Below are 24,997 nucleotides of genomic sequence, written 5' to 3' on the forward strand. Positions count from 1 at the left end.
CAAATTTACATAAAGACCACAAGCTCCTAAATCAAGCTGGCGTTTTTGAAAATCACACCTCTAGATGTCTAAATGTGGACGTAGGAGCCTAATTTTAGGTACCTCTTTTTTCAAATCTTGGCTCAAATCTGATATTTTGCTTAAGTTCACTTCATAGGGCCCCTTTTGAATGTGGAAAGAGGAGCAGCCCTTGCAGCTGGGGCACCTCAGACTTTGCATGGAGAAAGGATCAAGGTAGAGCCCTGTGTGGGACTTTACATGTAGAGTCATGCAGTGGGTCTGGGATCCCATGGGTTCCACAGGACCTGCTGCTATAATAAAGAGAGTGGAATTAAAGAATAATCCTATGCAGGGCCCTAGATCACAGCAGAGGTGCATATAACTTTTATTTAAGTTTCACAGATTCAGCTAGTGATTTAATGAAGCACAATATTGAGGCAGTTATTTTAATAAATGGAGTGACACTGGTGTTTATATGGCCCCCCCTCTCTGAACCTGCTACTGATAGAAGAACATATAGGCAAACTAATATAGTGCCTACAAGGCCATCAGAGTTTGCCAAGCACCGGTCTAGGACCAATGATCCCAAAGAAAAAGATTTGATCCCAGCTTAAGGAAAGAGGAAGGAACAGAGACAGGCCACCCCCAGCCTAGAAGCCAGGAGGTAAAGGATATGTGGAGTGTGGGCAGAGACAATTATTCTGTGCATTTGTACCTGTGTTGCTTTGCGACACTAAGAACATAAAAGCAGCCATACTGGGTCAGACCAAAGGTCCATCTAGCCTAGTATCCCGTCTTCTGACAGTGGCCAATGCCAGGGATTCATGAAGGAATGAACAGAACAGGTAATCAAGTGATCCATCCCATCGCTCACTCACCGTTTCTGGCAATCAGAAGGTAGAGTCACACAGAGCATGAGGTTGCATCCCTGATCATCTTGGCTAATAACAATTGATGGACCTATCCTCCATGAACTTATCTAGTTCTTTTTTGAATCCTGTTATAGTTTTGGCCTTCACATCCCTTAACAATGAGTTCCACATTGTGTCAATGGACTGCTGCAATCTAGTTAATATTACAGTTATTGGCTTGAAATACAGTGATATTGAGCACCCCAGCTCCCATTCACTTCCAAGGCAGCTACAGGTACCCATAATCTTTGAAATTCAGGCCATTAAATACTGCATTTTTCATACACACACCTCAGAGATTCAAAAGATGGCTAGGCATCATTATCCTCATTTTATAGATGGGTAAACTGAGGCACCAAAAAGTATAGCAAGTGACTTGAGATCATAGCAGGTGACTTAGCTGGGAATAGAACCCAGATCTCCTAAACCCCAGTAATATGCTTTATTCACTGGGCCATTTGGGAGATCATCCCCCAGTTAAAAAAAAGTTTTGGCAAATCCTCTCTCTGAAGCCTGCTTTAACTCCAGGCACACACTCTATTTTAGTATTGACAGCCTATGGGTTCTCTCGCACATTTACCCAGAAAAGTTATCTATTGTCACCAAGGGTCTCTTGGAAGCACTGGGCTGGAAAGGTGTGAGGGATTCTATTCCATATCATCACTTGTCCACAGTCACTGAGCAGGAGACCATCAGACCCAGAGAAGGTGTGAAACTAAGGTCCTCCTTGCCTGACTCTGCTGACTTACAGTCCCCAGGGCACTTATCAGAACCTGAAGGTAGATTTTGCCAGAAGAGCTAGGCCAACATTCTGCCATTCCTAGCAGCCATGCCCTCTGGCTTAGGTTACCATCAGATCATATATCTGGGAAAGAATATCTGGCCCAGATCCATACAGAAACACTAGAGATATCTCGAATGCTTTCTAAAGGAACAGCTATAGAAAAAGCCTGGTATGCTTAGCTCATAATGTGAACATCTGAATGCTGAAACAATCTGGATCATCCAAAGCACATATGTTAGGAGAGAGAATGTTTTTAGGGGGATATAATCAAAGCAGCCTACTGAAATAAAGCTTGCAGAGGCCTGATCAGCTTCTCCACAGTTCAGTGTGCATAGTAATTCCCTATCAAGAGAACCAAACTCCAGCTAGTTGGTCAGCAGAATTATTCAAGCTGGATCTGCCCGCCTGTCTAGAGTCAGAATCATTCACCACAGATTGTGTTCATGCCTGAAACCCCTCTGCTTGTTCAGAGACAAGACTTCACAGAAGTCACATTGCAGACTGCGTTCATGTTTCCAGACCAGTCATCTCCACATCTGGCAGCTTCTCTGAAACATGAGCTTTCATTTTAAATGTTTCCATTAGACTTTTCCCAAATACTAATGCAGTATAATTATAAACCTCCTAAGAGCTAACACACCCATTTCCTTCAGGTAGGAAATGATCTATTAGTATGGACAAGTCAACAAGATGTTCCATACATGGAAAAAGATTCGCCCTATGTTTAACCTACATGTACTGTGCAGTAGGAAAACCTAGTGCCTTGCTGGCCTGTCTCTAGTCCTGTTTTGCAACAATCCCCCCCGCCACACACACACCAAAAAAAAAAAAGTTTAACAAGGGTATCAAATAAATTCAAAGGCCAAAATGATCAAGAGTGATTCATAATTGTGGGAGCATGACTTGACACACCTTAAAAGGCCCTGATTTTCAGAGGGTGGGTGCTCAGCACTTCCTGGAAATCAGGCCTCTTTAAAGTGCCTCAAGTTGGGCACCCAAAAATTAAGTCATCCAAAATCGCTAGTGACTTTTGACAGTCTTGACTATTTAGCTGTCTCCCTCGACTTATGCCTTTTTGGGGGCGGGGGAGGAGCATCTCTTTCAAACTGCTTTAGACAAGAATTTACAAATGGGGAAATCTCTGGCTTCCAAAGAACTGACACAGGAGGTTTGCGGTCTGACTCAGGGGATTACTTGGTTGGGTTTTTAAGGAACATCTTCCTAGAATCTGCATCTGTTATGGCTATGGCAACAGGCAGATTTTCATATAGTTACGCAACATAACACACACTACTTCTCCCTCCCTCCCTTCCTATATTCCAGCTAACATTGCTACAGTCTCAGTGGAAGCAGCTTCCCTCTTCCCCAACTAAGAGGCAGAGAATGACGTGGTAATCTAAAGTCTAGGTTCACTAGGGAGGAAACATGACTGTACATAAAAGACCCAGATGGCATTTCACTTTCAGATTCTACTTGTCAGTGTCAGGAGATGCAAACAGCCTCTGAGCACTGTGGGGCCCAAAAAATGGATGTGAAACCCCAAAGCTCTGTGATCAGCTGTCCCACGTGGACTTGTTTCAGCAAAGGCAGCCCAGCTGGGAAGCACTAGACTAGTGGCTACAGAGCCCAAAGGAATTTGTCGTCAGAGGGTACAATATATCTCCCCAAAACCTTCAGTCCAAGTTCTCTGGGGCAGATTTACCTAAAATACATTTCCTCCCTTAAAAACTAGAGACGGAGTAGATGTGACACTAGACTGGGCAGCCCACTGGGTTGTGATACATGAGCAGTCCAGGTACTGTGAGAGTGAGTGCCCTAGGTAACTGTAGCGTGGGCAGTGTTAGGAACGGTCTATTGGTCTTCTTGTTCTGGGGGTCAGAAATACAGCACAAGGTGAAGCTTGCAGCCACTTATGCATCCACAGAATCAGATGCCCCTTAGCATCTCACCTGATGCTGGGTAAAGGCTTTGATTGTAGGTTCTGGGGTGAAGGGAAGCAGAGGGTCCTACAGGGGAAAATGATTTAAAACCATAATGAGAACAGCCAGTTTTAGCGAGAGTGGAAACATTTGGTGTCTTACTGATACCTGTAGCCTCTTCCTCCTGTTCACACAGGGTTGGATCCAGTGCCCATTGTAGTCAAAGGGCCTCTCCATTTACTTCAATTTGTGTTGGATCAGGCCTAGGGAGAGGAACTGGAGAGACCAGATAGCTGAGTCTGGAACAGGACTCATTGTCCAAGGCAGCTCTTACCACTGGGCTCAGGAACAGCTTCACACACATGCCAAAGGCCTACGCTCTTTTTAGTTCAAGGTGCCACAGATTAATCTAAGAAGAAAGAGGGAGACTCTCAGAGGAGCCCTGGAAAGTGGGGCAAAGAGGGGAGTTCACATACAGCATTGCAAAAATTTTGCTGTGCTGTTCAGCGAGCACCCCAGGAAGAGTGGAGGGAGCAATTTAGGCAAGCTCAGCAAGGCCTGGGGTGGGGTACAAAGCTGAACCATTTTTACACACTGTTCTTGGAGTAGGAAAAGCAACAGTGAGAACAGCAGCATCCCATATCACAATTTGCTGCAAGCAGCAGCATTTCCTCAACTCTAGCCCGAAGAAATATAATTTTCAGACACAAAATCCTACTGTACATTCACTGTATGACCCAATCTATGATTTATCTTTAACCCCCTCCTTCCCATAACCACTCTCTCTCATGTCATGTTCTTTGTCTAAACCGCAAATGAAAATTTTTTGGGGCAGCGACTTTCTCGCTACACTCTGAAGCAAATACATAGAATTACAGAATTGCAGGGCTGCAAAGGACCTTGAGGGGACATCTAGTTCAGCCCCCTGCACTGCAGCAGGACCAATTAAACCTAGACCATCTCTGAAAGGTGTGTGTCTAACCCGTTCTTAGAAACCTTCAAAGATGAGGATTCCGCAACCTCCCTTGCAAGTCTATTTCAGTACTTCACTACCCTTATAGTTAGAAAGTTTTTCCTAATATCTAACGTAAAATCTCACTTACTGAGGATTAAGCCCATTCCTTCTTGCCCTGCCTCTAGTGGACACAGAGAACTGATCACCATCCTCTTCATAACAGCCCTTAATTCAGTTGAAGGCTCATCAGGTCCCTCCTCAGTCAAGACTAAACATGCCCACTTGTTAAACCTTTTCTCATAGGTCAGGTTTACTAAACTTTTTATCATTTTTGTTGTTCTCCTCTGGACCCCCTCCAATTTGTCCACATCTTTCTTAAAGCGTAGCACCCAGAACTGGAGAAAGTACTCCAGCTGAGGTCTCACCAGTGTTGAATAGAGCACGACAATTACCTCTGGTGTCTTACATATGACACTCCTGTTAACAGACCCCAGAATATTAGCCTTTTTTGCATCTGCATCACATTGTTGATTCATATTCAATTTGTGATCCATTATAACACGCAGATCTCTCTCCTGCAGAACTACTGCCTAGCCAGTTGTTCCTTATTTTGTAACTGTGCATTTGATTTTCCTTCCTAAGTGTAGTATGTTACACTTGTCTTCACTGAATTTCTTCTTGTAGATTTCAGACCAATTCTCCAGTTTGTCAAGCTCATTTTGAATTCTAATTATGCCCTCCAAAGTGCTTGCAATCTCTGCCAGTTTGGCATCATACGCAAGTTTGATAAGCATACTCTCCATTCCGTTATCCAAGACATGAATGAAGATAGCCCTGCAGGACCCCACTATGTCCCCCCAGCTTGACAGCAAACCATTGATAACTATTCTTTGAGTATGGTTTTTCAATCATTTTTGCATCCCCCACTTACAGTGATTTCATCTAGACAACATTTCCCTAGTTTGCTTAGGAGAATGTAATGTGGGAGAGCAACAAAAGACGTGCTATATCTTGATTTTACTAAGTCTATAAGACAGCCCCCTTGTCAAAGAAGGATATTGGTTGCTATAGCATGCTTTGTTCTTGACTACTGGCTATTATTTGTAATCTTAGAGGCTTACAATTGATTATTTAATAATTTATTCCAGTATCTTTACAGTTATCAAAGTTAGGTTGACTGGTCTGTAATTCTCCAGGTCCTCTTTATTCCCCTTTTTAAAGACAGGTACGGTATTTGCCCTTCTCTAGTTCTCTGGCATCTCACATGTCCTCCATGAGTTCTCAAAAATAATTGCTAACAATTCCAAGATTGCTTCAGCTTATTCCTTAAGTTTTCTAGAATGAATTTCATCAGGCCCTGATGACCTGAACACATCTAATTTGTCAAAATAGTATTTTAGTTGTTCTTTCCCTATTCTGGCTTTCATTCCTTCCCCGTTGTTGTTAATTGTGTTAAGTATCTGGTCACAATTTACCTTTTTAGTGAAGAGTGAAGCAAAATAGGCATTAAATACCTCAGCCTTCTTGATGTTGTCCTTTATTAGCTCTCCTTCCCCGCTAAGCAGAGGACTTCCAGTTTCCTTTGTCTTCTCTTGCTCATGCTTATGAATAAAATAAGTTACAGCTAGAATCAAATCTAAACCAAAACTCTAGAGCTGAACTTCCCCAAACTTAAGGGCGTCCAGTGTGAATTTTGCAGTTTAGGTCAAGCTCTAAAAATAGCTTCCTTCTAAGCAATATTAATACATGCATGGCTCTGTGCAAGACTCAAAGGTCAGACTATCCCTGCCCCAAATCCCTTACAGCCTATCAGACAATTAAGGCACAGTCCATTGAGATAATCAGTGGGAGGTGCTATGCAAAGAAATCATCATCATCATCATCAAGTGCTGGATTTGTCAGCAGTTTCAGATCTTTGTCTGAGGAAACACCTATTACATGGAAATGAACTGACTGCAAATGAGCTGTTTCTTCATAATTCATTTGAGAAAAGGAAGTCACCCATCAAGCTGACTCCCCACTGGGGGTTAGCTCACTCTGACAGCTACGTGGGGAGAGTAAGAATCTCTCAGAACATTCCTGCAGAGTCCATGATCTCACACCTGTGACCTGCTATTCATGCAGACACTAGAGCAATTCTTGGGTTGACTGCATATACAAAGTGCTAATGGTTACGCCGTTACTCTTCCGCACAGGCACACACTACAGCAGTGGTGGGCAACCTGTGGCCCATCAGGGTAATCTGCTGGTGGGCCGTGAGACAGTTTGTTTATATTGACTGTCCACAGGCATGGCTGCCGGCAGCTCCCAGTGGCCATGGTTCGCAGTTCCCAGCCAATGGGAGCTGCGGGAAGCGACACGGGCTTCAGGGATGTGCTGGCCACCACTCCCATTGGCAAGGAATGGTGAACCACGGTCACTGGGAGCTATGGGGAGCCATACCTGCAGGCAGTCAATGTAAACAAACAGTCTCGCAGCCCGCCAGTGGATTACCCTTACAGGCCGCAGGTTGCCCACCACTGCAGTACAACATAGCACCACGCACTCAGAGTGTCACATACAATTCTGTGACTTTAAAGTGCCATTCTGTCCAGGAAAGGTCTCTGAAAATGGTATTGTATGGTTCCTGGCTCTGTGTCTTGCTGATTTCAGGTCAAATGTGCTCACTCTCTTAAAAAATATTTGAACTACCAGCCCTTCAAACTCATACTGAGATGTAAGAATCAAGCTGGGTTCATTTTCTTACACACTATCATCTGTTTACATAAAAGTAAACAATATGAGGGAACATGGGCACAGCTGGGTCTCAAATAACCATGCTTACTAAAAAGACACAAACATGCCAGGCCTAGCTACATACATACACGCTGCTGCATGATGATTTCTGAAGGCTACTAAAACAGAACATGGTGAGCAACACTAGAAACCTCTCACACTATTTAAATGGATGCTACCCTATTCCTATGCACAATAGGCCTCATTGCCAGTAACAGAGTTTCTGAAGGCTTGGTGACACGTGTGCAGCCCCAGTTGCCTTCAGTGGGCTTGCCAAACTGCTTGGAACAGTTGTCCTGATGATGCTCAAGGAGGAATAGAAATCAATTCACCCTCTCAGTTGTGCTGTCTCCAGCTGGGATAACTCAAGTAAAAAGCAGGGGAAAAAAATCATTTTTATGGCTAAATACAACAGATTTATATTCACAGACAGGATCAATGGAGTGAGAAGGTGATGTTTTTATAGAGTCACTTTTCAGTACAAGCCACACTTAAGTCCTAAACATGTGTGTGCTTTTAAGCTCAGCGTAGAGCTCAGTGTGTGGGAAACTGCGCATATGACAACATAAAACCTGTCCTAAAGAGTTTGCAATCTGATGATGCAAACTGTACAGCACCTAGCAAAATGGAGCCCCATTCTGGGTTGGTCCCTAGGCATAATAAATATAACAACATCAACAGTAGACACGATGGAGCAAGTGATAGTTACAGGCAACAGGTGGGGGAAATAGGAGGCTGGGCAGACAATGGGCTACAAGAGGTCACGTAGATACTTAGTTATTATGGACACATCTTTTTATAAAATACATTCTCCCTGCCCCACCAGCAGCTCCTTTACCTAAGCAGTAGAGAGCTGGACAGAATATTATTTCTTTTCCCATAAAAAACAACAAAAACCAAAAACACTTTTTGTTGTTTCCCTTGAAAGTTTTTTTTTCTTTTCTTCATTTTTCGATGAAAAATTGGCAGATGAAATTTTTGAAATATTGACTGCAGGAAACCAAAACGTTTCAACAAAGATGGACATCTTTTGCAAAAACTTGTGGTCAAAAGAAGTCATTTTGTTAAAAAACATTTTGATTGGCTCTATAGAGGTTACAGATGAGTCTGCTACAACCATTATATAGAGGAACTCATCCTAAAGCTCAAGCTGTAGGTTCTTGTACTTTGACTGTCCCAGGGTCAAAACCCACCATCAGCTCATGTAGAGACAGTTACATATACTCCATGTACACTCTAAAAAGCCTTTGTCTAGAAGAGTGCTTGCTCACTCAACTCCCTCTTGCTCCCACTGTCCTGCTGTCACCCTCCACCACACCAAGCATCTCTCCTCTCCAAACCCCATCCAGACACATCCAAATGTATTATTTAACATTGTAATTGCAGCATCGGTGTCTGTCTGCATGCTGCCCCTGGTGAGTAAAAAAAACAGCTGAACTTACAATCGATCAGGGCAGGGCAGGCCAGACCCTGAAGGGAAAAAGAAGTGCCCTGATTTAATATGGTGATGCACTATGCAATCATTTAACTCCTGATATAGGGAAATCTAGTGAGAGCCAGCATAAGCTGCAAGCCCACAGACTGTCTGATTTTTATTCTTTTATTGGAGGTGGCATTCCTGGATTCCTCTGATGTGAACTTGAATGCAATCATGGCCATGGAAATCCAGAAACGGGAGCTTTGGCAGAAGCAGTCAACTACCAACCAGGAAGGAGTTTCCTAGTTTTGCTACAGGATTAATCTCTTCCTCCTCCCTCCATAAGGATCCTACCCAGAGAACACCAGAAGGAAGGCTAAGGGAAGCACTGTATAATTCTCACCAGGGCAGCAGCAAAGGGTCTTGCAGGGCCAATCCCAGCAAAGCTGAACAGGAGAGGGGCAATCTGGCCGTGGCAGAGGGGTGAAGAAGAAAGAGGACAGTTTGACTGAGGCTCAAGAAAAGAGACGGAGAGGAAAAGATCAGGAGGCATAATCAGAGAGAGAGAGGGGATGGGTAAGAGGCAAAGACTGGGAGCAGCAGGGAGGAGGAAGACTAGGGGAGAGTGGAGGAGAGCATTCATAGGTGGAGACAGATTTTCCAGAATGAAGGTAAGAGACTGGAAAACACAAAGTAAAGGAAAGAAAAATGACAAGCGCTGAGGAACAGTGAAAGAAAAAAAATAGAGCAGAGAGAAAGAAGAAAATTAGAGGGAAAACAATCCCAAGAGAGAAAAATTTTCAACATGAGAGACACAAGAAGGCAAAAGTCAGACACAGAAACGGCTCCTTACAAAGAAGCTTTAACAATTTCAGGGAAAGAAAATGGAAGTGAAATGAAAAAGACTAGAAGAAAGAGGAGGAACCAAAGCTCCTACAGCTGCAATCAGATGGACATGGGCAGGCAAAACCAGGTGCTGAGCACCACTGATCTCAAAGGGAGCACACTCACATTGATCCAACCACAGGATTGACTGGCAGAGGCTCCACGATCGACCAGTCGATTACAATCGCCAGGTTGGTGACCACCAACTTGTATATAATTATGGATTTATTTTGGCAGGGCCCTCCTTAGCCTGAGGTCCCGGGCTGCAGCCCCTAAAGCCCCTGCGTTAATCCAGCCCTGATCATGAGCCCACTCTTTTTTTTAATTGACTAACTCACATTAACTTTACTGTTTGTGAAACGTGCCATTGTGCGAGCCTGAAAGCATGGTGCCCTGCAATCAGGATGCGTCCCCTGAAAAATATCTTGTGCCAGCTACTCGGGACACAGGCTCATCATGGGTATGGAATGGGCTGGTACTTTCCAAGCTGTTACAACAGGCGGACACGGCACCCTTGCTAGTGAAGGATTCCCACAGGCTGGGCACTGACGATTGTACATTTTAAGGCCAGAGGAACTATTTTGATGATCACTTCGTCTGAGCTCCTGCCTAACTCGGGCCCTCCACAGAGCCTCACCCTGCCATGCTGCATCAAGCCACTGACTTGGGGCTGAGCTAGGGCCCCTCTCAGAGAAACAGCCGACGGGCGGTAACCCACAGCTCAGCCCCAGCAGGGTCACACCGCTCTGGGCTGGGGGTGGCAGCAGACTGGGACAGCAATAAATGCACGTTTGTTAGACCTGGCGCCTCGGTTTGGAGGCAGCTGGCACCGGGGCGAGCGAGGGCAATGGGTGGGGGCGGACGAGGCGCTGGGGGAAGATCTGATTGAAACCCACCTTCCCATATAGACTCCGGGCATCTCACTGCGGTGGGAGAGACCCGCCCGGCCCCATGGCGGGGGGGTTAGGCGCGAGCCCAGCCAGGGGAAGGCGCCGGGGCACCGGGCCACTGCAGCCCCTGGGAGCCTGGATCACTGCCTGCAGCCTGCAAGCCGGATTCCCCGCCTCCCGGCGAGCCTCCCCGCCACTCGCACAAAGGGAGCCCCGGTGGCTCCGGCCCGGCTCGGGTCCTGGGGGGGGGTGGGCGCAGGCGGAGCTCCGGGGCCGGCTCCGGAGCGAGGGCGCCCGGGGGATACTCACCGCGCGCCGCTCCGGGGCTCGGGCAACGCGCAGCCCCGCGCCGAGTCCGCGCCCAGCCCCGGCCTGCAGAGCTCTGCAGCCGCCGAGTGGGGGGAGCTTCCTCCGCTCTCCCTCCAAACCGCTTAAAGAGACAGCGGCCGCTTTGCGCTCCGGCGCCCCTGGCGCTGGGGGAGGGGAGCAGGACGCAGCCCGGGCTGGATCGCGGCGGGGGCTGCCAACTGCTCCCAACGGGGGCGCTGGGGGAGGAAATTAGGGCCAAGGCCCATAGCAATACGGGGGCTGGAGAGTCCCCAGCCGGTGTGTGCGGGAGGGGGCTGTTCTCCTAGCACCCAGGCCCAATTGCATGGCGAGCCGGGGGCAGAGCGCAGAGCCGCGAGCAGGGAGTGCCAGGCAGCCCATTGCTGTGCCGCCGAGCCCTCAGGCAGGCCCACACCTCGGGTGGAGGCCTAGGCCCCGCTCACACGGTGCTGGGAGGGGGACGGGATCCCCGCCGAGCGAGTGGAGAAGAGGACCCAGGTTCACGGCTGGCCGCTGTGGGGGAAGGGAGACGTTCCCAGGGCGGCCAGACCACGAACGCTTCCGGCGGGCGGGTGGCTGCACGACCCGACTCCGCCGCGCACAGGTGAGCAAAGAGGAAGGAAGCCACGTCCCGCCTGCTGTGAGGCCCCTGCTGCTGTCTCCGGGGGAAATCACCTCGTGCACCCCAGGCGCGGGTCCCCGCCGCTAAAAGAGGAAGCGCTCCGCAAACAGTTCAGCAAGCAGGGGCTGAGCCGCTTCTGTCTAACCCCCCCAGCGTGCAGGGCCGGGGCACGGGGTGGGGAGAGGTGAAATCGGACACACAGTTCCCGGCTGGCCGCTGCTCGGCAGAGGGTCCCTGCTCTGATCCTAGCTGGGGTTTTCGGGGGGGTAACTAAGATTACATTGTGACTTGAAAATTGTTACCAACCGTACCTAGTCAATAATAATGAGGTCCCCTCACAGGGCAAATAATGAGATTTTTAAACCAGCAGTGTTTTGAATAATAATAATGGGGGTGCTGGATTTTCTTTTCTTTGCTGTTTTTCGAGCCTTTAAGGCTGCTTCTAGCTTTTCTTTGCCACAACATGGTCTAGACACCTCAAATAAAAGTGAAAACTAACATCTCAGCTGATCAGTGCTGGACCAGGCTAGAAGGGCATTCCAGCTCCCCCAGTACTTCTGGCAAAGGAGAGGGCCCAGACCCAGCAGCTGCCACCTACAGTCCAAGCCATGCCCAAGACACCAGGGTGCATGGCCTTAGGCCTGGTGACCCAATGTCCACACAGAAGGCTGGGGAGCCTGTGTCAGAGTGTCGGAGCTGTGGAACGGGAGGGCAGGCTCTGGCACTTCCCCAAGCCCTCTGCAGGAGGAGCTACCATGCAGCACCAGGTCTTTGCACAGAGAGCAGGGTGCTCAGGGTCCACAGGGTACCTCCCCCTGTGCTCTCAGGGCTGTGGCCTGCCCTGGTAGGCTTGGCACATCTCAGCAGAGGGAGAATTAGTGTGCAGCCCCCAGCACCCCTGCAGAAAGCCCCAGTGGCTGCCCTGCCTGGGACAAGGGGTTCAGGGAAGTACTAGGGCCTTCCATCCCAGTCCGCAGCACTTGGACTGCGGCACGTACTCCCCTGTTGGAGAGGGACATGGGCACCCTTCTCTGTTTCCTGGGGGGGGGGAGGGGGGCATCCTTGGCTGCATGGCTGTCTGCACTTTTGTCTCAGGCATGGCCAGGGAGGTGGCAGCTGCTGGATCTCTGCTCAGAGCCAGCCAAGTAGTGGTGGTGGCAGGGCCGGCGCTACCATTTAGGCAGCCTAGGCAATCGCCTAGGGCGCCAGAATAATTGGTGGGTGCCGTTTTGCCGGAGGGGGCGGCAGGCAGCTCCGGTGGAGCTGCCGCAGTGGTGCCTGCGGACGCGCGGCTCCGGTGGACCGCCTGAAGGCATGACTGCAGCGGCTCCACCAGAGCCACAGAGCACCGGACCCTCCGCAGGCACCACTGCGGCAGCTCCACCGGAGCCATGGGACCAGCGCACAGGGCGGCAAAATTGCTGTGCGCCTAGGGCACTCAAACCCCTAGTGCCAGTCCTGGGTGGTGGTGATACAATCTTGGCCCCCCTTTGTTGTGCCTTCTCCCTCACTCATCTGTGATCAATGCTACTGACATTGCCTTCGTTCCCACAAGGAACTGGAGGGCGGGGGGGTTGCAGTAGGAAGGAAAGGAGCCCTTTACTCTTCCATAGGCTGAAGGGTCTCAGCTGGAGTATAGTGACATGCCCCCCCCCCCTTTGCTGCTCCTGAGCAAGTAGATCCAAACAGGTGTCAACAAAAGGACTCAAGCCCTGCCCCACTCATCTGATTCCAGCTGCTGGGGCTTTAAGAAATACACCATTTCCAGAGTTGGCAACCTTCACATGCCATGGCCATTTTCCTTCCTTTGTGTCTATCTCTCCCTGTCCAAAGTATCCTACATCGTTATACAGAATGTAAGAGATGGTAGTACATTTTATCCATGGAAGTTATTTTTTTTTGGGACCACCTTACAGAAATCTATAGGATGATTTAAAAAAAACCTATAGAAAGATCATTTTTCATTAAATTCCTATAGGTTTTTAGACTAAATTCTACAGAAAAGTGGTTTTCAAACTTTTCCGTACTGGGGACCCTCACCTCGCCATATGGAAGGACAAAGTTGGCTGCAACCCTAGGTTGAGAATCCCTGCTCTAAAGCTGTATTAGTTTCATTCCTGTTACATTCCATAGGATTTTTCCATAAGGGTGTGAGTATAGGGAACTCTCCCCCTTCCCCAATTTTGAGGCATTCCTCACTGGAAACGGGGTTTAAGGAGGGTGGAGTTTTCCTGCTCTTGTGGCAGGTGTGAGGTCTCCTGCTTTAATGCTGATGGAGAGCCCTTTGAGGTCTCCTACCTTGAAAGATGTCTTGCTTTGGCTTGTGAAGCAGCACCCTTTAAGGAATAAGTCTGCCCTCTCCTGTATATGGGACCTAGAGATGTAGTTACCTAAGCCATCAACAACACACAGCATTCATTGCAAGAACTGTTAACAAAACAAACTGTGTGTGTGATAGATGTCACAGAGAGAGTTTTCCATTAACACACAGTTCCCCTTTCATGCTTGCTGTGGTTATTCCCCTAGTAAGTTAAGGGTGTTTGTAGAAATTGTTTTGTCTGGAAAGTGGTTAGAAAACCCAAGATATTTGGCTTTCCCACTTACAGTAGCTGTGAACTAGATAGATCCATGCCCTCACTGAAAAACCCACCGCAGCCCTCCTTTCATGGCCACACAGGCCCCATGCCATAAAACAGCCTTCACCAATGATGGCCTCACACACCATTGACTGTATCAGGTCAATCCCCACACAGCAGTCCCTACATAGGACCTTACCTCTCCCCTGCCCCCCCACCCCCACTTCCTTCACAGTGATTTTGTTATAAACCCCTCTCTATCCTTTTACCTGAGCCACTGCGGAACTCAAAGCACTTGGAAAGGATCCACTTCTCTCTCTTTCGGCTTCGACTTTCACCTTCTGGAAAAGGGGCCAGAAGAATGGGTGGGGTGAATAAATAAGGCTGCCTGTGGGGGATAAGACAGCAGCATGTTGCAAAACGTATACGCTACAAAATATTTCCTCTTCCTGGTGTGCTCTTTCATGTAAATGGAAAGTGAAAGCAAAAACCACTGCCACCCCAGGCTTCTGATCTGGGTCTCCTGTCTTTTCCTGGAGGTCTCTTCCCCATCTTACAACCTCCAGGTGCACATAGCCAACCTGTTGTAGATACAGGAAGTGTAAGCCTTCCTCCACCTAGAGGTCCTTTCCAGGCCAGGAATACAGTATTTGTTTCCTGAAGTGGAAAAATCGGAATCCTTGTCAGGCTCATCTTATTATTTGTATTCTAGTAACACCTGGAGGCCCCAACTGAGCTCAGAGCCCCATTGTGCTATGTGCTGTACCCCACCACAGTTACAATCTACACAGACAAGACGGGGGGTGGGGGGAGTAAATATCTCCATTTTACAAACTCTGTGGCACAGGAAGGTGAAGTGACTTGCCCAAGGTCACAGAGCAGGTCACTTGCAAAGCTGGGAATTCAATTTAGATCTCTTAACCCCCAATCCAGTGCCTTAACCAGAGACCATCTTTCCTCTCTATCCAGCCTCCTTTTGAGCAACAGGAGAGAGGCCCCCTACATGCCAAATGTAGCCTCTTTGGCTGAGACCAGAGAAATCTCTCCCAGGGCAACTGTAGCTGCCTCCACAGTGGGGTAAACATCAGAGCCAGTCAGGACAGACATTTGTTGTCAGAGCATTTGACAACAGCTGACAAGGATCTATCACAGGGGTGGCCAACGTGCACCTGAGAAGGAGCCCAGAATTTACCTATGTACATTGCCAAAGAGCCACAGTAATACGTCAGCTCCCCCTAAGGTGACCGGATAAAAAGTTTGAAAAATCACAGAAGGTAAGGGAGGGGGTAAGAGGCACCTACATAAGAAAAAGCCCCAAATATCAGGACTGTCCCTATAAAATTGGGACATCTGGTCATCCTAGCTCCCCCCCACCTGCCAACAGCCCTGCTGATCAGTGCCTCCCCCTCCTTCCCCATGCCTCCTGTGGGATGCAGGAGGCTTTGGGGGGAGGGGGAGGAGCGAGGGCGTGGCAGGCTCAGGGAAGGGGGCAGGAAGGAGCAGGGGCCTTAGGGGAAGGGGTTAAGTAGGGGCAGGGCCTCTAGCAGAGTCAGGGTTTGAGCACACTGGAAAGTTGGCACCTGTAGCTCCAGCCCCCGAGTTGGTGCCTATACAAGGAGCTGCATATTAACTTCTGAAGAGCCACAGGCAGCTCTGGAGCCACAGGTTGGCAACCCCTGATCTATCATCTCTCTATATTAAAAAGGACAGAGCTGTTTCCCCTCTGCCACCTGGAGGACAGAAATAATGGCATCCCCAAACAGTCTGTGGGGAAGGAGCTGTCAAACAATGAGGAATAATCTAGTCAGCAGGAAGCTAGTGTGTCACATCAGCCCCTCCCAGCCTCATCGGCATAGTAGAGCACCTTGTATTTTCCAAAACATGGTTTATTTACTTATTGTAAAGAAGAATAGATGTTTGCAAGAAGCTTTACTTTCAACATTGAGGATTTCCCGATCTGGGATTCTCCCAACACCCTGTAAATTTCCTGCTGGGTGAACAAAGCAATGAGGAGGTCTGGTGACTTGCTTAGTAATATTCTCAGTTAGTGGTGTCAATGGGATTAGCAGCCAAGTTTCTTAGTGCTCCCAGCCCCTTTGCTCCAACCCTGTATCACATGGGCTCATTCATTAAGGGAACATGACCTACTAGTTGGGGCCAAAGCCTGTTCTTTTAGACCAGGTATAACTCAGACTGGAAGGCTCTCCCCACTGAAGGCAAACAGATTAGTCTCTGAATCCTTCCAATCTGTTGCAGACATTGCTCCACAGCTGCAGATACTGTAACTAATCAGCCCTGAAGATGCACACAGCAAGGAGCCTGGGAGTGGACCATGCATTGGTATTAACTAATGGAATGTGTACTGCATATGGTATAGAGACCTAGAATGGAGCAGGTGCAGGTGTCACTTGCAGTGTGGGGTGCATTTAATACAGCAAGGAGAGCAGGGGCAGCTTATGCTGGGACTGTAGAGTGAGGTGAGGGGATAGGAATGCACACCAGAACTGAGCAGGGACATTTAATGGAAAGCAGCAAGTGACTGCACATCGCTCACACCATGGCATCTAATGCTGCAAGAGACTGGAGATGAGAGCATGCACCAGTGTTATGCATGGAGCGAAGGCAGGGGCAGAGCCAGACCAGTGGTTTGATCTCATATCAATGGCCCATGTCATTAAGTTAATGCAGATGGAGGCAGCTCCTTCTGGTTTTATTACTCCAAAGGAAAACCAGCTGCTTCAAGGCGGACAGCACCAAATCTGCTGGCTCCATGGCTCTCCACTAGGCGGAAACACACTGCAGCAACTTGAGGAACAATGGGCATTTCCTTTGAAAGAGGGCTCACAATTGGCAGAAGGCCCCTCTGTAACTTGGACATTAGCTCCCCTCTCCCAGCTTTATGGCCTGGTGCCAGTTCCTAGGATTCATTTGGCTCCTATATTCCCACCCTGACAGCACCCTCTAGGCTATTTCATCTTTCACCATTGCCAGCTCCTCCTCTGGAGAAGAACTGAGAAATCATGTACGAAACGGAGAAAGGATGGGGCATAGCGCTGGGATTTGTCAGAACAGCAGACTTGTTTGTTGTATCTCAGGTCAAAAGACCTCACAAACTGCAACTGGGGCACAAAGATAAGTGACTTGCTCAAGGTAACTCCGTGGCCGAGACAGGAGCAGAACTCAGGTTTCCTGCCACCCAGCCCTGTGACTTAATGACAGGATCAACTTCTCTCGCTCCTTTATTCCCTCTTTTGAAGTCCATCATGGAAGCAAGCAAACAAACGGTAAGTGAAACAAATGGCAACTCTAGCAACAAAAAGAAAAAAATAATGAATGACTTTATTTTTTAGTTCAGTTGGCCACCTGAGGTGCTAAAATCTCAACACCAACAAAGCAAATGTGCATAAGAAACAAAAAATAAAACAGCCAAACCAAGGAAAATAGGCTGGGTGTTTTATACATGTAGGGTACACACTTTCCTGTTAACACTCCACACTCACCAACTATAAAAGCCTTGAACAGTCTGAATATCAGAGTTCACTCACATCCTAAGGGGAAGGTGCCAAAGCAAATCCCTTCAATTGGACTGCACTTCACACACACACACACACACACATATACATACATACATATATATGAGAGAGAGAGAAAATTATTTCAATTACTGCAGTGCCATCATAACATGGCATTTTCTCCTTCACATCTACACCTTTCATGACATCCTTGTCTGTTCAACTCCACTGCCTATATAGCACCGTTCTAAGCATCTCCAAAAGCAGGAACGTTCAGAAAGCATCTAATCTCTGTTATCGTGCATCAGCCAAAGAGGAAGTGATTTCTCCCATGAATTATATACAGGCCATTTCACGGTATACTTAGAGACTTCTTTTTATTGCAGATGGTAACAGTTCCAACTCCTGAGAGCCATGTTGTGGCTTTTCACATTTTTACATATGAGATTAAATTATGCAATGCTTCTTATCCATCAGCATCTGATGTAAACAGTTAATCAAAAATTCATTTTAAAAGTTTTAACCAAAGAAGGTGGTGGTGATGAATGTTGTAGGATCAACTGTTAAAAAATGGAACCAATGGCTGCTCCAGATCATGCAATCTAGACCTTTCAAATGATCTAAAATGTTCTTGATTAGGATGTATAAAATATTAAAAACCACCACAAAGTGCAGACAAACATGCTAACTAGCTTTGTGCAAGCACTGTGTTCTGATGGAGGCCTGGACACTGCAAAACTCATTTTTTGACCACCAGGGTGAACCAAGGATCCATTGGTGTTTGTACAGCCAACACACAAACAAATATTTACAGGAAATGCAGAGACAGAGGGAGAGAAAAACAGATTCACGTGACTGTTTAAAAACCTGCTGTTGTTCTATAGTCCTATCTTGATATGTTTAGCAGTGGAGTTTGCAAGAAGAGGAGCCACTGTCCAGCCACAACTGGACAAATGGAGTTTTGGTTAAGTTAAAAAGACAAAATTGTATTTGGAAGTTAGAGCTGAAAGATATTCATGTCTTTCCCTTTGCACGGTTTTTCTCTGGAGGAATGACCTCCAGAGCAGACATGGTATAGGTAGGCAAGCACAAGCTCTTTAGAGGGTTTGGGCCTCACCAAGTTGCACTGACTCTCACGATTCACAGGTGCACAAGGACAGGCTGCCAAGTTGCCCCTCTGAAAGGACGATCCCTCTTCTCAACCTGATCCCAGCCCTGAGCACAAGCGCTGGCCTCAGTTTGCTCCTCAGAGTGGAGGTGTCTGTTCCCACTCTAGGTACAGGGGAGTCTGACTCTGTCCAGTACTTCAGGGGAACCCCATCCCAGGCACAGGGGAACTTAACTCCCGGCAGCACACATTGCTACTCTGTGAGCTGTCCCCAGCGGTTCTTCAGCTCAGCCCACAAAGTGCATTAGGAAATATGAAGCCAATATTTAGCTCTTTTGCTGTTCTACCTCTGAGATTTCAGACGCTCACAAAGGGAAGAGGAGGGCAAGATTCAGAGTGGTTACTGCATGGGCAATTCATGAATGTTTAACCTTTCTAGTGACTGGGGGAACATCTCTGATGCAGAGACACCTGTAGCAGAAGGAGTCATTTCTCAAAGATGAGGATTATTTAATTTCATTTTATAAGACTAGTCAAAGGAATCGGCACAATGCATCAGCCATGCGTATAAAATCAGGATTACTTAACCATAGCAACTTTTCTCATACCAATACAGTCATGAACAAGCAACAAAATTATTAAAGGAAAAGGATATCAGGAATTTTTCCTTAGTGAAACATTAGGGCCCTATTTATTCCTGCATTGTTGTAGTTTAGACTCTGTCTGGGGAGGAATGGATTACTGGATGAGGCTGGGGCGGGAGGGAGCATTTGTGACTGACCACAGGAGCTAAGCATACTGCCATCAAGGTCTATTTTTAATGCTCACTTTCAGAGACTGGAAATTAAAAGCTGTGGAGCTTGTTGCATGCAACCGCCCACAGCAGGCAGGGCTGTACACTGGGTACTGTGCTCCCAACAGTGATCACATTCCTGACGTCACATTCCTGAAATCACCTTGCTTCAGGTGGGAGCTGTTCTCGGAAACTATGGTACAAGAAGAAGAAAGATCCTATGTTCGGTGGGAAGAAGAGTAAATGAGTAAAAAATAAATGTTAAATATCTTGAACAGAATTGAAAAACAATTAATTACCAAACAAGAAGTCAGGATGAATTAACGTAGAGTTGAAGAGATCAGCACTGCCACTGGAAAGTACAGGAAAGCTTAAAAGTTGTAAGGCAAGTCTTATACAGATATGTATTTTTGTTATCGTATTCTAGAACTTCCCAATTCTGAGTCATCATGAGATCCCAGCGGAGACGCAGCATCAAAGGGGCAGGTGCTACTGAGAAAGATAATCCCCATGTGTTGGAGAAACTGAACAAGTGACAGGGATTCTAGAAGCTGGCTTGAAACATTTTGTAACATCTATTTAGCTAAGCGCCCAATGCTGCAAAGACTTATCAAGAATAGTACTTACTACAATGTGTTGTCCCCCTGAAGGGACTCCTCACAGTGGTCAGTGCTATGCCCAGTAGTATGTTGTTTGCAGGATCAGGCACTAAGGTTATGTCCACAGTGCAGCTCGGAAGGTGCCTCCCAGCTCAGGCAGAGACACACAAAAGAGCAGCGTGGACATTACGGCAAGGGTGGCAGCAGGGGCTAGCCACCGGGCTCAGACAGGCTTGTACTTGGGTGGCTAGCCTGTGCTGCAATGTCTACAGTGCTATTTTTACCATGCTAGCTCATGCAGAGCTAGTCTGTCTGTCTGTCTACCGGGGCTGGGAGGCTCTCTGCCCCCTGCAGCAGAGAGACACCCTAAGGGATTATAATTAGTCAATGCAGTTTGCTTTTCAAATCTCAAATCGACCCCTACCCCTCTTCCAATTCCTAAAATCCATTTTTCATCTGAAATGCAAGATTCTTTTCAAAGAGCAGCTTCAGGCCACCTATCACAGGGGCAGCAGCTTGGGTTGAAGCTTGGGACACAACCCTGGTGGCTTTTACAGTCATTGGTGAATTACTTAAAAAGGAATCCATGTTAAAAGATATTCTCGTTCATATGAGATGAGATTTTTGTTTGGAAATCAGTTTTAAAATTATTATTGCCCCAAATAAAAAAAACAACAACAATTCTTTTGGCTGGGGACTCTCCCTCACCCCCGTTTCCTCTTTCATTCTTTCCTCTCCTCAGCATGGGTTAGGGCTTCACATTAGGTTGAACCTGTCCCTCTAGCCGAGGGCTGGATTGTCCTCCATCCACATCCGAGCAGTCTGAAGCCTAGGACTCCTTCCTCCTCAGGGACTGAGTACTGTGCCTCCTGCATGTCCCCAGTCTCAGCCAGTTTAGGAATAGGCATGGCGCTTAGGTTCCAAACTCAGCTTTCACCCCATTGCTGAGCCAGCCCATGGTCTGGTTAGTACCATCTATGGCGGCACACGCTTGTACTAATAGATGCATATTTCTCTGAGGCTGAAGGCCTTTGGCCTCCTTCACATTCAAGGTAGCACGTATCACTGAGTGAACATTGCCACAGTTTTGCTGTTATCCATCTCTACTAGCTCAAAGAGTTAGAACACCAGGGCCGTCCCTAGGGGAGAGCAGGGCCCAGGGTGGAAGTGACATTTATCTCCTTCACGACTGACCGCACTGGTCAATCGCGCCGGCCCGTGGGGCCCCGCAAAGTGGTCACCCCAATTTGCCCTACCCAAGGGACAGCTCTGTAGAACACCTTGCTCAGAAGCAGCTGCGAAGAAGGCAGTTTGAAAATACGCACCCAGATGGTTTCATGTGACAAGAGTCTCTATATTTCATTCTAAAAAATATATTTTTTTAGTTAAAAACTAGTGCTTATGTGTTGGATTTTCTTAAAAATTAACTGAACTGCAAATACAAAATGTGCCCTTTACAGTTTTATGATGTAAAACAGGCCTCAATTTTGATTTTAAATTGTTTTTCTTTTTACATATGCATTAGGTCCTTACTTTCTCCTCTGAGGCCAGTGAGACCTGAAGGGTTGCAGCATTTAAGAACATGCATCTCCACACCACCCTTTTGCTGGGGGCAGGGAGGGCTGTTGTCCCATTAGAACCTTGTGTGACATCACTATTCAAGTCCACCAGCACAAAGAGAAAAGTGAGAACCTCATATTTCTTCTATAACAAGCCACCAGCAATTTAAAAAATCTTATGTCAAGAGGCTCTTTTTACACAGCATAAATGAGGGCAGGGTAGGTTTTTGGTTTTTTATTTGCAGTGCATATTTAATGATCTCCAGTCCTAAATCAGCTGTGTTCCTCAAACACTGTGTGCTATTAAAATGGGTCGAGGCTGGTTTTAGGAAAACAGGCAGCAAGAGCCACCCTAATTGTGTGTGCGTGTGCGCGCGTGTGTGCAGAAGTCACTATTTTTGTGGTGCAACCTACAAAAACAGGGTGTGTAACTCCCCCTGCTGGGTCTGCAGCTACAGCGTGCACCTTCACTACACAGACGGGTGAAGGTCTACGTGCAGACATTCCACTGGAATGCCAGCACTTCACAGGAGTTTTGCTCTGGATACCTAGCATGTGCACTGTTAAATAACACAGTGGCTGACTCTCTGCATTGCTGTGCTAAACCTTAGATTTAATTTGTGGTCACATACTCCCGGGGATGGAAAGAGCAGGAAGCACAGGAGACTGCTTGCTCAGCCCCTGCTAGCTGGGCTGGGGTCGGGTGGGAGAAAGTATGTTTCCGCAGCCAACTAAACTGCTTTGCAGATGGTCTCTGAAGAGTGTCCCATCATTCCTCCTCTGCTTGAGGTACAGTGGGCATGGCATGGGTCCCTAACAGTGGTGCAAAGTCGAGAAAACAGACATGGGGCTCCTCCAAGCTCCCACAGGAAACCAGAGGACTCTGCTGGGGGGGAGCAGATGGCCAAAAAGGAAGGATTCATGTCGTTTACAAACACTGGAAGCGAGTAACTCAAGAAGTCTCCCCAAAGCAGAAGGGAGAATCCATTTTGGATACGGCAGAAGATTAAATGAGAAGGACCCCACTGATTGTGTGTCTGTTCCACCACCAGCCTGTCCTCCAGGCTATGGCGTCAGCAATCTCAATGGTGCTGTATGGATTTGTTTGGGAATGGGACACTCGCTCTCAGATACCGGGGGAAGCAAGCTTAGCTATCTTCCTTTGCTGTTAAACCCCAGAGAAAAACACACTAACAATGGATCATGCTAAGAATGTGACACAAACCAAACTCGGCTAGGAAATTCAAAGTTAAGAGGGATGCCTGGCATCATGCCCTATGCCCAGTGGGATGGGTTAAGGATATAGTGTACTGTTGGAGTCTGCCAAATGGTGACAGACGGCAGAGTCCTTCCCAGCATGGTAACTGGATTGCTCAGTGTATGTCCTGCCCACTACTGCAAGTAGGAGAACAACAGGCACCCTCCTGAATCAAAGGCAGCAGCTCTGGGAGTGGAGCAGAAAGGAGCCTGCTTTGGCAGATGCAGAAATAAATGTGCCTAATTTGCTAAGGAGTCACTCTAGGCAGTTCTTACAATGGCAGGGTTCACCCTCTGAGTGGAAGGGAGACATTGGTGGGGGGATAATTTTTAGGTCACAATTTTGGTTTTCTTGTTACAAACTATTAATGGTATTCAAATAAATTACAGGTTGGTTAGTCCAGAAAGAAGGAATCTGGGATACAGAGGTAAAATCTGCTATAAACACTACTGGATTCTCACAACTCCATGGATGTGCAGGAGTTCACCATAAAAAGGACTTGGCTAGGGCAGGATGCGTACATGAGTCCATGAAGTCTGCCCTGTATGCAAAGCAGGGACCAATTTGTGGTAGTGTCTTGCTCCCCTAGAGTTAAAACACACACTCCTCCCCGACCCAAGAAGTGTAACATTAACATTATTAATAACAATACTAATAAATAGCCACAGGTTACAAGAGTCCTGTAATATAGAAGCAGAGGTTGTGGGATGCAGCAGGCACACACCCATCACTCACTTGTCCATTTGTTTCTTAAAAGGTACAAAAATGAATCTTCTTTCAAGTATTAAAAAAATAAGTTAATTGACATAAAAGGGTCAAGGTGTGACTGAGGACCCAGGCAGGTCTTGCTTCATTTCTGACATGCAAAAATGAAAAAGAGAGGGGAAAAACAAACACGGAAGAGTCTCAACAACGTTTCATCCAGAGGTGGCTCCTTCTCTGGGTTTAAAAGCCAGGGAATGCTGTTTGACGATCCCCTCCCCCCTCAAAACACTTACCATTGTCCCACAAAGTCAGTATTTTCCAGTGTCAAAATGGTCGCAACAAAAAACAAACCAGAGAAACTTATTGGCCTTTGAACAGTGACCATGAAGACACAAGACCAGCAGTAGCTCTCTGTCCAGTGTGTAGCCAAGTGGGTGAGAATTCTCCACTCTTTTTCTACTCTTCTTCTCACAAGCATAATTCTGGAGAGTATGATAGAGAGAGTGAGCGTGTCTCGTCTGAGGCCCTTGTCTCCACAAAAGCCAGGATGGACAGAAGAGGTTTCAAACAAACACACCACCAATGTTCTCTCTTTTCAGTGTTCCTTCACATCCATACATAATGCTCTCCTCAGGTTTGTTTCTTTGGTGGGGAGGAATAATAGAACAAAGAAGGTGCTGCTCTGGGTTTTGGGAGCTCTCCTTTAGCTGGTTAACTCCCTCAAGGACTGCTACAGGCTGCTGTGGTTTTCAGGAGAGGGGAGCCATTTCTCTCCCTCTTATTAAAAAATGCTAATAGTGAAAAAGGGAGAGAGATCAGACTGCAGCAAATCCAGTTTGGTTAAGGGTTTTTCCCCATGAAAAGGTAATAAATCCCTCCACAAAAAGTTTACCCTTTTCCCTCATATCACAAATCCTAATGGCCCCTTGTACAGGACCCCAAGGAGACTGCGCAATCTCAGACCATCGTCTTCAGCTTGGTTCGCAGACACTGCGCAGGATCCAAGCCTCTGGAACCAAACCCACTTATCAAAAGGCTTCTGGGTGCTTCAAACTGAATTCCTGCATGCTGCAGAACCCCTAACAAGGTTTCTCCCTCAAGATCTCTCGATCTAGGTAGTTCTGGCAAACTCAGCATAGGCCAACTGGATAGCACTGACCAGCAGAGGTGAGTATGTTAGCTCAGGACCAGTTCAAGCTAGAGCCCTTGGACAGCATAACAGCTTCCAGGTCCTTGTCCTCCTCTTTTTCTCGAAGCCGCTGCTCCTCAAGGAGGGCCACCAGAGAGTCTCTCTGCTCCACGACTTCTAGCATCTCGTTCAGGATCCTCTTCTCTTCTGACAGCTCCTCATCTGTTTTCAGGTGATCTGGAGAAAAAAAATCAAAAGTGTCAAAGGATTCAG

The 24,997-nt window shown here is 47.2% G+C and overlaps 2 protein-coding genes across 5 annotated transcripts in view; both read right to left on the reverse strand.

Annotated features, from left to right (window-relative positions):
* The window catches only part of BID (BH3 interacting domain death agonist), a 34,188-nt gene extending 19,695 nt beyond the window's left edge, over positions 1 to 14,493 (reverse strand). The window contains exon 1 of one of the 4 annotated variants that reach the window (XM_050921000.1): positions 14,331 to 14,493. The gene's annotated coding sequence lies outside the window, so the exon portion shown is untranslated. Of the gene's footprint in view, positions 1 to 10,542; positions 10,562 to 10,845; positions 10,956 to 11,538; positions 11,620 to 14,330 lie in introns of those variants that run through there. The other 3 variants (XM_050921025.1, XM_050921006.1, XM_050921034.1) reach the window with 3 other exon arrangements.
* Positions 14,494 to 17,380: 2,887 nt separating this feature from the next.
* MICAL3 (microtubule associated monooxygenase, calponin and LIM domain containing 3) overlaps positions 17,381 to 24,997 on the reverse strand; it is a 171,057-nt gene continuing 163,440 nt past the window's right edge. Inside the window, exon 41 of the mRNA XM_050920677.1 lies at positions 17,381 to 24,961. Coding sequence (XP_050776634.1) covers positions 24,777 to 24,961 — 185 coding nt within the window. The 3' untranslated portion in view covers positions 17,381 to 24,776. The remainder of the gene's footprint in view (positions 24,962 to 24,997) is intronic.

Source organism: Gopherus flavomarginatus, chromosome 1, assembly GCF_025201925.1.
Source record: "Gopherus flavomarginatus isolate rGopFla2 chromosome 1, rGopFla2.mat.asm, whole genome shotgun sequence".
Lineage (NCBI taxonomy): Eukaryota > Metazoa > Chordata > Testudines > Testudinidae > Gopherus > Gopherus flavomarginatus.